General features: G+C 40.3%; 1 protein-coding gene across 1 annotated transcript; it reads right to left on the bottom strand.

The window, feature by feature from the left end:
- Positions 1 to 5931: 5931 nt before the first annotated feature.
- On the bottom strand, positions 5932 to 12970 carry LOC122325295 (RNA-binding protein MEX3B). Its single transcript, XM_043220303.1, has 3 exons — positions 12645 to 12970; positions 11446 to 11949; positions 5932 to 9227 (listed from the first exon to the last, which is right to left on the bottom strand). The coding sequence occupies exons 1-3, from the start codon at positions 12772 to 12774 to the stop codon at positions 7906 to 7908; spliced, it is 1956 nt and encodes a 651-aa protein (XP_043076238.1). The 5' UTR covers positions 12775 to 12970; the 3' UTR covers positions 5932 to 7905.
- Between the last annotated feature and the right edge of the window lie 380 nt (positions 12971 to 13350).

Here is a 13350-nt window from a genome sequence, read left to right as displayed (position 1 = left end):
CATGTGTTTGTATTTATATATAAATAATACATATACACGTTATACACATACTATATAAACAAAAACTTATGCAATTAATCATTATATATATATATATATATATATATATATATATATATATATATATATATATAGTGCTAGTAAATTATATGTGTATATATATATATATATATATATATATATATATATATATATATATATATATATAATATATATATATATATATAAATTACATGATAAAACTAGATTATTTTATTTATTTACTTTTATTTTACTTATTTAAATATTCTTTTTTTTTTTATAATTGTTTAGTAATTAAAATGCGAAAAAAAATTGATTATGAATGTTTTCCTAACCCTATTAGAAATATGTTTTTTTTTTTTTAAAAATTAATTTACATGACACTTATATTCAGGCAGGTTCATTTGATTAGGTAAAAAAAAACACCAACAACGAAAAGCAGAATAGTTCCTTTTTTTATAAACGCGAAAACGTGATTTTTGAAATATTCGAAAAAGGAGTGATCTGTTTTTGCAAATGAACTCTTTGTATATTTGATCCCACTCGGAGATGGACGTCAGCCCTGTTTACTTCCGTAACGGAGCGCTTCTTCCTCATTAACGCATAAAACCCTACAATGTTTTCATGATCATTTCAGTTTTAGTCACGTTGTTGGTTTCGCCATTGAAAAAAAAAAATTGAAAATATTAAACAATGTTCAAAAATGGGTCGTGACTAGTAACTGTTTTGATATGAAATATTTACATTCATGTAACTCTTCTATTTATTAGTCCTGCCCTTTTCTGTGGTTATGGAAGTGAAGTGGGCGTGGACTGTAATATTCTGCTGTAATTCTACACACTGTGTTTTGCTCCAGGGCCGTGATTCGTCTCCTCAGACAGCCCTGATCTTTAGCACAACGCTGCTTTAATGTCACGCTGTCTCTCATTGGTGCAGAACACATTCCCCCGACCAATCAGAGAGCACGATTCCGCTGCAGGCTTGGTTCACGTCAAATCAGAATCGAGTGTTAGAGCCGCACGGTTTATAGAGTTCAAATGAAGTTTTAAGAAAAATCATCCTCATAAACCTATAATAAGAAACATAAACCAGAGGCTTTAAGGACTTTCTGTGCTTTTCTCCCAAAGTAAAAGTCTCAGATATTATATTTTTATCAAATACTCCTTTTTTTTTTTACTTTACACTCAGATATTATTTTGTTATAACTTTTTTGTCAGAATTATTTGAATGGCCGTTTTCACAAAACACATAGTATCCACACTTAATTATTAAATATAAAAACATTTATTCTTTTTAAAATATTGAATAATGTACAGTATCACTGTTTGTATATATATATATATATATATATATATATATATATATACATATATATATATATATATATATATATTTTTGTTTATTAAATATTATTATTAAATTTAAAAAAACTGAAATAAAATCAAAACAATACATTTAAAAAAAATAAAATAAAAATTACAAAAACAACAAAATTACTAAAACTTTCATTTAAAATCAAAGCAGAAAACATTTAGCATTTGTACAAAATGTGTGTGTGTGTGTGTGTGTATATAATACACACACACACACACAGTATTTATCAGAAAATTAGCAGTTATGTATTTTTCCCCTCAAATCATTCAGCCCTGAAGTGTGTGATTGTCTCTGGTGGATGTGTTCGGAAGTTTCCCTTTAAATCTAGATGATCTTGTTAATCCAACTAGTCAGCAGTTGAAGGACTAGTCAGCGGTTGAAGGACTAGTCAGCAGTTGAAGGACTAGTCAGCGGTCGTGTTGATTCTGACGTGACGTGAACTCAGAAGACGATGCGATACTCCTCGTGATGAAAAACGCCTGCCTTCACACGCACTTACCCACAATGCATCGCGGCCTTGAGAAGCGCTGACTCGGGCTTTGATTGGTTTGCATGGAGTCTCCAGCATGTGATCACTGTGAGCCTCGCCGAGGGCTTGATCTTCTCACAGACTGACGCGTCAGAAGTACATTTACTACATCTTCTGTTATTGGTCTTTAAACTAATTGAAGTTAAAATGTAAGCAACTAGCTAAAAAAAAATGGTAAACCATTAAAAAATTTAATAATTTTAATTTAGTATCATTGATGTAATATTATAGTTTTTGTAAATTAAATTTATATATATATATATATATATATATATATATATATATATATTTTTTTTTTTTTTTTTTTTTTTTTTTTTTTTTTAAAGTTTTTTTTTTTTGTCTGCATTTTTTTAAATATATATATTTTTAATTTAAATTTGAGTTATTTTAGTACATCAAGTTAGATTAAATACATTTTTCCTTGTCAACTAGCTGCTTCATTTCTTTTTTTTTTACTCTACCGACCCTGGTTTTTAATGCTGCATCCAGGTTTGAGACTCAAAAAGCACTTCTGACACTCAGTCTGAGTATCATAAGGGCAGAGATGTTCTCGTCTTCATGTTTTTGACGTCTTCTTCTATAATGCATAATTCTAGAGCAATACGCTGGCCTGGCGCCGGATGCGTTGTCCCAGTGAAGTAGACTAGGATCTTCACGCAGGGTTCAGATCTCATCATCTGCTGTTTTAGACTAAACCACAGTGCAATTAAGTGTGTTTGTGAAGTTGGATTTCAGTTGTTGTCGCTGTACATACGTGCTCTTATTAGCGTCTTACCTGTTATTCACAAGGATTCATCAGTGCACTAAAGAAAAAAATCGTATTTATTATTTATGTATGCGTTTATCATTTTGTGCTGCATCCAAAGCAACTTTACGGCTGGCTTTTTGTTAATGTCATACAGGTTTTAAAATCTATATGTTTAATGTAAAAAAAAAAAAAAAAATATATATATATATATATATATATATATATATATATATATATATATATATATATATATATATATATATATATATATATATATATATATATATATATATATATATATATATATATATATATATATATATATATATATATATATATATATTGTATATGTATATGTATATATATATATATATATATATATATATATATATATATATTTATATATATATATATATGTGTGTGTGTGTGTGTGTGTTTTTATTATTATTTTTTTAAGTTTCATGATTTTGTGCTGATTCTGATGTCACGTTTAAAAACGGAATTTGAACATTTATTTTCATATATTTATTAATATTTAATTTTTAAGTTTAAGTCTTATAACTTTGCACCACTTCTGAAATGACTTTTACAGGTGATGTCATATATTTTATTATTTTGTTTTTTTTTTAATATGTTTTTATTTTCATTTCGAGGTTTGAAACAATGTTACAGCATCACACAACTTAAAAATAATTACATACATATATATATATATATATATATATATATATATATATATATATATATATATATATATATATATATATGGTCAAAGACGTTAAAAGTGATTTTTATGTCAATAGAAAGCGCATTAAAAGTGTCCATGTTTAAGGTCTCAAGTAAGTTTTTGGAGGATAAACTGTCAAAATTTGATTGTAATAATGTTACATTGTCACTCGGCATAACAATATTTAATGTAAAAACATGCAACCAGGCTTATTCTGACCTGTGCATATTAAAATATATCAAATAATAAGCAAGCATGTTGAGTTGCATTGTTTTAAATGAGCAAAAAGACAAGCGGGTAAAACCTGAGATAGTGGCAGTTTAAAAAAATAAATTAAATTACAACTAATTAGTATTTGGGTTGAAAATCATTCATCTTTAAATTGATTTTTGCTGTAAATATGCCTGACAAGTGGGTAAATTGAGCAAAAAATCACTTGTTTTTATGCTTAAACCCTTTTTCGTCTTTGACCCATATTTCTTTTTTAAATGTAAAAAGTGTAACGAATTATTTTTCGTTCGTTTTTGTACGTTTGAAGTGACTTTACGGCTGACATCGTGCTACTCGTTTCATGTTTGTTTGTTTTTTTAGCTTTAAAAAAAAATTTTAATCGCTGCTCAGTTTCCTTCGAAACCAAACGCAACGCAGCCATCGAATGTCGATTCACACGAGCCTTTGACATCGCACACACACTCACACACACACACACACACACACACACACACACACACACACTCACGCTGAAGCACAAGCGGGCATGAAGAATCGTATGCATGCGTGCATGATGCTGCAGTGCTGCCCGTCTCTCAGTAAACCAGTGCATGATGGGAAGACCTCGATGTTAAGCTGCCACTTACCGACTATTGACTTCACTGTTGAGTTTCCAAAAGAAGAGCTTGTGAACGTCGCATGAGCGCGTGTTTTTATACCGAGAACGTTTCTAATTTCATTTTTAACCATGTTGATTGTTCTTAACGAGGATGATCGTGGATTACTGCAGCATTTGCTTCCTATTAAAACAATAACGATCAAGCAACGTTTCTGCATATTCTTTATCGTCATATTGTTCAGTCCTTGCTGTGGGGAAAACATTACTACATATTAGGAATTATTCAATTTACTCGTTTTTTGGTCGATTATTTGCGTGCATGAAGTGTCCTCATATTGCTCAAAATGTGGAAAACAGGAAAATAAATATATGAGCAATGAGCAACATCACTTAACATTTGTATATTAATGTGCTTGTTGCCTTCTGGAAGTTTTTTTTTTATTTCTTAAGTAGAAGATTTTTTACGTGGGCAGTGAGTAAAATTAATTAATTTGATTGCTTGTGTGAAAAAAAAAAAATTATTATTGATCAGAGGGAAATTTCTTCCTAAAAGTAAAAATATTCAACCTTTAGATGATGCATAAAGGTACTGAACCATATTTATTGAGCAACATTGTTACATTTAATCGGCAGAACGTTCTAAATGTTCTACGTTCTGTTCTAAACATCTATTTTTCTCTTTTTCTCTATTTTCCTCTCGAGTAACGCTTCACACTGGTATATCTTTTGTGATGCTCACTGAAACTAAAACATTTTAAAGCTTCCTAAAACAAGATTTATAACAAGCAGCTAATATTCTGTTGTAAAATTTAAAACTAATGCATTAAACATCATTTAAAGCTGTTAAATACACCGTGAACCAGTTCGAACGATGCTCTTGTAGTGTTAGAAAACTAGCATTTCAAAATGGAAATTGAAGGTTTCATTTTTATTAAAAGAACTACAGTAAAAATCTACAGTATTAGATTATTTGGACACGTTTATATTATTGCTGAAATGAATTGCTTTACGGCTAAAGCTGTAGTTCACCAAAACAGTCATTCATTAGTTCACAAATTTCAAAACAGTCATTCATTAAATTTAATCACCATATAACAAAAACAAAAAAAAAAAAAAAAAAAAAAATGACAAAAAAAAATAAAAAAAATATCAAAATATAGACAAAATCACCAATAGACAAACAAAAAAAATGCTCCCACCCAAAAAAAAAAAAAGTAAAATAAAAAAATAAATAAAATGACTAAAAAAAAAAAATCACCATAAATTAAAAAACAAAATGACACCCAAAAAAAAAAATAATCACAATATAGACAAAAAAAAAAAATATCAAACAAAACAAAAACAAACAAAAATGCTCCCACCCAAAAAAAATAAAAAAAAAAATACTAAAAAATAAAAAAAAATTAAAAAATTATAAATTAAATATAAAAGACACAAAAACAAACAAAAATGACAAAAAAAAAAAAATATCACCATATAGACACAAAAAAACAAACAAAAATACTCCCACCCAAAAAAAAAAAAAAAAAAAAAAAAAAAGTCAAATAAATTAAAAATAAAATGCAAAGTGAAAATGCATTTATTTTGCTTCAAGAAAAAGCTTTTACGGTTTTAGTTAACATCGTAAGACTTTTAAGGCTAAAAAAATAAAATAAAATGAATTGTTAAATGCATTTCACCGAAATAAAGACACGGACACAGGATTATTGTTTTACAGTACAAAAACGAAAACAAAAACAAGATTTTATTAAAGAAGCATAAAAAATAAAACTCTTGATACATTTCTTATAACCGTCAAGTCAGCTCAAATTATACGTGTATACAATTGTTCCAGCTCACGGTTAAAAGGTCCATAAACTTTCAAATAAAATATATTTCAATTTTAAATTTCTTCAATAATTTTTTCTCATTTTGTTATAAATTGCCTATATGTTGTACACAGGAAACAGAAATATGGAAAATAAAGATAAATTTGCTGTAATAAAAGGGTCACATTATAATCTGGGATATTTACGTCAAGGTAAGCAAATAAATTGTAAAAATAAAAATGTGTAAAAAAAGTTTTTTTGTCTTTTCATTTTTAGAAAAAGTATTAGCTAACGCCTCACGGCTTCAAGACATGCAGAGAGTTTAACTTACAAATAATGATACGCGTTTTAAAAACTACATGAACCTTCTGAAAACGAATCCCAATGATTGTAGTTCAGGATATTTACAGTTAGGCCTGAAATCCGGTTATTGAAATCGCTTTTGGTTCTGCGTACGAAAACGAATCGAAGCGGAAAGTAAAAGCGGAGCGGGTTTAGGGCCCCAATGAATCATGGGAAAACAGCGTCTGACGTCGTTCCGATGCAAAAAAAAAAAAAAACACCCCGCCTGAGATCGTCCCCAGCGAACCCTGTTCGAGGAAAAAAATAAAATAAAAATAACGAAAAAGGAAACCGTTCGACTTCAGGCCAATTCTTCACTAAGTCACGTGACCTTCATCGCCGATACCAAAAAACGTCACATACGCGCACGCAACCGATAAAACGACTAGCTTCTTGTACCTTTCAACCAGCTGCGCTGCTTCTTTTTTTTTTTAAACAACAAGAAGAAAACGAGCGGCTCAGATTCGACACGGCTCTCTTCTGTACAAATCACTAAAACCGGAAGAGCGGAGGGAAGTTACGTCACAATCTTCGTTCCCGGCGGCGAGTTTTCACCACCAAGGCACCGTTAGCTCGATACACATCCGACACGGCGAAAGAAAAGCCTCTAAGAGCGCATCTAAAAGAAACCTGTACAAACCGAAACGCATTCTCCCTCGCGTTCGCGCGTCGCTAAAACGTACGGAAGCCCTGGTGATTTAGCTGCCACGCGGACTAGCATCCCGTTTGTCAGGACGACCTGAAAGTGTAGTGTGTAACCGGAAGCCCTTTGAAGTGTGAAAGCATGGCTTGTCGCGTTAAAACTCGTCTGGGGGGGGGGGGGATCGTAAACGAAACGCTCTCGCGACGGCCGGAAGACGGACGCAGAACTCCGAGCGAAAGACATTTCCGGGACATTCACGACTAGGACATTCGAAAGACGATTCGTCATGCGTTCCCGATTCGAAAAAAGTCGTAACAGATTTAAAAAAACACGTTAAATACTAGCGACCCTGTTTCTGGAGTGCGGGAACGAACCGACACGTGAGCGTTTTAAGGTAGTGTGGCGAAACGAGAAAATGCACGGTAACGATATTCGTAACATGAACTATTCTAGCTATCTCTGATCCTACGTCCACTAGCACGGCCTCGCGGCGCGTATAAATATTAAGCGTTCGATAATAAAAAACGGGAATATCTCTCGTGTTTTGGTCTAAACGAGCGCAGCTTTCGCGTTCGTTTTTTTTTTTTTGTTTTTTTGTTTTTAAAAGAAAACAATAATTTAAAAACGACTGCATCGGCAAACACGGGGTGCGTTAGAAAAAAGTGCAGCGTAAAAGTCGAAAAATCTGCGAGTAGAAAAAGTCGGAAGCATGAATGGAAAAAAAAAAAAAAACAACCCACCGAACATGAACAGCTAAAGATAAGACGCAGTCCGACAAGTACTTGAGTGGGTAATTAAGTCACTGTCGTTGTTATTGTTATTATTATTATTACTGTCAATTGGGAATAGTGTCATATCTAATAGTTACTCAAGGCAGTCTGCGTTTAAGAGAAGATCCGGATGCACTGCGTGGCGGGAGTGTGGCAAACGGGACACTCGGGATCCTGCGACTGGCAGATCTGCCCGGCGCAATCCATGCAGAAGAGGTTGTGGCCGCACGGGACGAGCGCCGCGGTCACCTCGCTCTCGCAGCACACGAAACAATCCCGCGACACCATCCCAGCCAGGCCGCCGGCTTTGAGGCGCCCCAACATGGTGGACGCGATCCCCGCTCCGCTCCCGCCGCCTTCCGAATCCGTGGGCGAGCCGCCGGGGAGCGACGACGCCGAGCAGGACGAGTACCCGGTGCTGCTCCCGCCGCTGCTGCTGCTCCGGCCCGAGAACGAGCTTCCGGCGCCCGTCTGGAGCCAGGAGAGCGTGCTGAGCGGGTCGCTCTGGGCCCGGCGGGCGAGCGGGTGGTCCGGGTCCGGGGAAAGGCGCGGGGTCACGGCTCCTCCGCTGAGCCCGCTGCTGTTGCGCCGGACCGCCTGCGTCTGCTGCTTGGCGCCGTTCGCGAACGGAGCCCAGATATTGGCGGCGCTGAATTCGAAACCCAAATCCTCGGACGCCGACGCCGGCAAGTTCGGAGTCGAGTCGCCCGCGAATGAGAAGCTCCCTCCGGCGCTGCTCGTGCTGAACGGGCTGGTCGGGCTTCCTCCGCCGTCCGTCGGCCGGCGGCTCGCGGAGAACGATTCGGACGACATTTTGCGCGACGAATGGTGCATCTGCGGCGGAGGAGGAGGCGGCGGCGGCGGGGGCGGCGCCGAGTGAGTCGCGCGCGACCAAAGCGCGCTGGCCAGACCGAGCGACCCGAGTCCCTCTAAACTCACATCGGTCCCGTTGCTGTGGAAGTCGTTATCGCCTTGGAGGTCGACGAAGGCGCCGGTGCGAAGCGTGATGTGCGTTTCGATCTCTTCTCGCGCGCGGTCCACGTTCTCCGGCATGCCGGTGACCTCGAACACGGGGTCCTTCTCGCGGCTGGGCGTCACGATGTACGTGTGCGTCTGCTGCTGGATGCGTTTGATCGTGGCTCCTTTGGGCCCCACGACGAGGCCCACGACGCGGTAGGGGACGCGCACCTGGATGGTGGTCTGCCCCGGGAGGTTGGGGGGGCCGGGGAGGGAGCCGCTCGATCCGGGGCCGTTCGCGCCGGCTTTGCAGCGCGAGGCGCGGATCATGGAGAAGTGCTCGGCCGCCGAGACGATCTCGCGTTTGGCCATTTCCACGTCCTCGCGGCGGCCCGTCACGATGAACACGGGCTCTTCTCCTCTCACGGGGGTTTTGATGTACGTGTTAGTTTTCGCACGAAGTGCTTTGATCTTGCAACCTGTATTTAAAAAAAAATAAATAAATAAAAGGGAAAAAATACATTAAAAATGATGCATTTTAAATGAGTCATAACTTTTTTATTAAAAAAAAACAGTGCACTCAAGGGCAAGTGTTTATTTTTAGCAATAATTTGAATCAAAACTTTTACTAGGGCTGGCAATGAACTAACAAAGACGACATTTTAATGCAAACTGCGACAGGTATATGTACATTTCATACTTGTGCATATACTTAAAATTATAAATTAATTATAAAGCTGAAATTGTAGCTTTCGATGGAATTGTGAAGACTGCATGCTTTTATAAATTTGCCTAAAAACGTTTGGCCAATTTTAAATCACATTTTGACTTAATACTAATAACTTAACCATTCAAGCGAGTATTAGGCACACTGAGACCATGCAGTGAATAACTGTCACATCAAATCGTTCCAGTAACGTAATGCTAGTTTTAGATAATGATTGACATGGTATAGAAGTACTTTTAGAAATTAATTGGCCAGGAGCGTTTAATTATTTTTAATGAACTAGCAAAAGCATAAGGTTGCATTTCACATACTCGAAAAAAAAATAATAATAATAATTACATTTACTAATATTAACACTTTATTTTTTAATTAGCAAGATGCATTGCTAAAAACTAACTTTGAGGGGTTTTTTTTGCACTCTCAGATTCCAGATTTTGACCAAACAATGGAAAGCTTATTTATGAACGGCTTTGTGCTCCACATCCCATAAAAGCCAATGTTTTTAATGCTTCAAAACGTACTAAAACAGACCGGTACATTGATAATAAAGTGTAAAAAATAATAAAACGCAAGCAATCCGCGCGTATTGTTTTCTTCGTTCAGCAGAGGTGCACTGTTCCTTTAAATCCGCACGGCTCGCTTCACTCAGCCAATGGCGTGGCCGCTGCGTGACGTCATCGCGGGAAGCCGAACGCATGGCGTTTCAAACAAAGAGAACAATGCCGCGCCGCGCCGAACCTCGCGGAGACCGCGCTCGCCTCGCTAAACCGAGCCGTCCGGGGTCACTTCCGGCGGGCGCCGGACAAACGGAGCGCGCGGGGGCCGAGACGCGCCGCGCAGAGCCGCGCACGGCGCGTCCCCGGCCCTCTACGCTTGCGTAACGCGTATCCTCGCATGACCCCGGTCTGCCGTTCCCATATAACGCTCCGGATCCCGAACGAAACGCGATCGGAGATCGATAACCGGCAGACAGAGGGATGGGCGGGAGAGCCGTGAAGCCGCAGCGGTCGATACGAGTCTCTATTGTCTGGTTTAGAGACACGAGCAGACCCCCTCCCAAACCCCTCCTCCACCACAACATCCCTCCATCCATCCCGTGGTGTTTATTAAGAAGCAAAAAAACGACAAAAAGCACCTAAACACGCCGTGGCCGCTCGCTCCTGCTCGTAGCGATGAACTTATTGTCCAGACGCAGCGCGTCGCTTTGTTTACGATGCCCGGGAACACAGAACCGGGGTCAATATTCAAAAACCACAGCTTTTGCACGCAACCCCCGGCGATTAAAGCGACCGTACCCCTGTTGTTCAGACGCAGTTGATCGTTCTAAAACAAAAGCATTTCGATAAGCATCAATATGTCCAACGCAGCTCGCTAGTAAACAACCCCAGACGGGTCACGTGACCGACGCCAGTAAGGTTACACTGATTTATTGTTATTTTTTTTAAAAGCCCGTTTTGGGACGCAAACCGGGCGATTTCCTTATCACGCAAAGCATCTATTAACAAAGAATATTCCCATTCTGCATGCAAATAAACCAGCTCCCCGTGCTTCCCTATAGCTCGAACGCGTCGCATTTGTTTATCTCCACACAAAGAACTCCCCGGAACGCTTCCCCATTGTTCAAGCGCGCCGCGTTCGTTCGTCAAATCTCTCGCAGGTATATCTAAATACCCATCCTTCGCGTGCAAGCAGCTGCCTCCGACGCTTTATTGTCGCTCAGACGCGTCGCGCTCGTTTATCCTTTGCACGTTGCGAGCACGCGACGCTCCCCTATTGTTCCGAGCCGCACCGCGCGCGTTGTTTACCACCTCCAGGAACGCTTGAAGACGCTCACGTTTTTACGCGCGCCGCGTTGAGTGCATCGTCAAAACACACACGCACGTTCAAATTTCGCAGGTGAGCCCCTGCTCAAGCGCGCCGCTTCTATTGTTTATTCACAACAAAGAACGTTTTAATAAAGCGAACGTTACCCTGTCTGCCGACGATCTCGGCCACATGCTCTGACGTGGGCACCGGCACGCACTCGGTCATGTTGACGCTCCTCTTGCGGAGCACGGAGCTCTGCTCCCCGAGGATGGAGGAGTGCGGGCCGGCCATGTGGTGGTACCCTCCGCCGCCGCCGCCTCCCGAGCCGTAGTACTCCGGAGAGGGCGAGCAGGAGCCGGGGGACTCCCGGGAGCCGTTGGCGTGCTCGAGCATCTGCAGGTCGACGTACCCGCCTCCCCCGTTGCAGTTCTCCCCGGCCGAGCTCCCGTCCAGACAGTCCACCTTCTCCATGGCCATGAGCGACAGCTGATCCAGAGCGAAGCGCAGCGCCTCCTGATGGTCCTCGTCCCGGGGCTCCTGCTCGGTGACCCCGCCGGACTGGCCGGTGCTGCTCACTACCATCTCGTGATCCATGATGTCAGGGTGAAACAACGGGCTAGGCATAGTCGTCCCCGCGTGCGCATCAGACAACGAACCAAGCGTGCTTCCTACAAGAAGAAAAGAAAGCACAGCTGTGAACCCGGTGCGTCAAAAAAAAAAGTCATAAGCAGCACTGGTGTATTTGTAGAAATAAACAATGCATTGCATGGCTAGGATGTTTTTAAATATTAATGCAGCATGCATTGCTAATAACTATTTTTTTGCACCCATTGCATTTAGTTCAATCGCGGCTAATATTGTCTTGTGCATAAAAAAGCTTTTTCGGCTGATGCATAAATCTGTTTTTTTTATATATATAAATGATCTCTTTTGTGGTTCGGAGTCTCGTTTAAAGTGACACGAACCGCTCAGAGACGCCGAGCGCGAGCGTGCTTGTTGTTTTCCAGCGCTCCACGCCGCGCGTCTCTTTTGTCTTTATTGTTTCTGCCGCTCTTTAGCTCCGCGTTGGAGTCTCCCCGCGCGGCGAACGCGCGCCCCGCGACAAGCGGGCCCGCCGCCGAACCGAGCTCGCGGCAGGAGCGCGCGCCTCCGCGAGCCCGAACCGGCAGAACCGCGAGTTTAAAACGGAGCGTTTTGGGCTCGAGAGCGAAGTGTTGTTAGCCGCGCCGCTAGCCGGAGACGCTCAGTCACATTGTCGCCTTTGTTTGCGGGGCTCCGCCGCGCGCCACGCGGGCGACGCGGAAACCGGCGAACGGGGAAAAACGCACGCGGACGGGCGTCCGGCGGAGCGGCGGAACCTCACCTCGCGTGCTGCCGTCCCGCTCGCGTCGGGTGTTTGGCGGAGGATGAGGGAGCTGGTGCTGATGGCTAGCCGCTAGCGGAGCTGCTAATCGTTGGGGGGCGTTGGAGAAAGAGGCTCGTTTTAAAAGCATTCGCGGTCAAAATCGACCCCCGGCGCGCGCTCGGATCACGCGTCCCGCCTCGGCGCCGCTCACTCGCGCGGTCTGCTCATTGCTTTTCTGGCCGTTTTCACGCGTGGAACGATAGAGAGGTGTTACAGCGCTTTCTCCCGTTCGTTCCGCCGTCTTTGTCTGTCTGTGTGCAGACGCACGCGCCTCTCTCTCTCTCTCTCTCTCTCTCTCTCTCTCTCTCTCTCTCACGGCGCTGACGTCACCGGCGCACAACAATGAGTTCAAAGGCCACCGCCAAAAATATATTTAATTAAATAAAAAAATATTTATTGCTTTATTTCAAACGATTATATCTTGTATTATGAAATCAAAAGCACTTTTTATTTCCATGGCAATTTTTTTGTGTATTTTATATATCTATAAATACTACACTAAGATCTCCAATCCCATTTGTCTTTTATTATTATTATTATTTTTTTGTTTATCACGCAGTCATGTTTTTCTGCAATAAAAAAAGCTAATGGCGAATAATTAAATATTACAATAATATACATGTTCTAATAATTCATAAATATATTTTATAAATGTGTGCTATTT

Source organism: Puntigrus tetrazona, chromosome 2 (genome assembly GCF_018831695.1).
Source record: "Puntigrus tetrazona isolate hp1 chromosome 2, ASM1883169v1, whole genome shotgun sequence".
Taxonomy (NCBI): Eukaryota; Metazoa; Chordata; class Actinopteri; order Cypriniformes; family Cyprinidae; genus Puntigrus; species Puntigrus tetrazona.
Note: the sequence above shows the minus strand (reverse complement) of the source record. Positions and strands in the feature narration are given on the sequence as shown.

Excerpts from the sequence above, each read along its gene's own strand:
- LOC122325295 (XM_043220303.1), bottom strand. The coding sequence starts at position 12,774 with ATGCTTTTAAAACGAGCCTCTTTCTCCAACGCCCCCCAACGATTAGCA. Across the intron at positions 11,950-12,644 it reads GCGGGACGGCAGCACGCGAG|GAAGCACGCTTGGTTCGTTG; the intron begins GTGAGGTTCCGC and ends TTCTTCTTGTAG. Across the intron at positions 9,228-11,445 it reads CGAGATCGTCGGCAGACAGG|GTTGCAAGATCAAAGCACTT; the intron begins GTAACGTTCGCT and ends TTTTAAATACAG.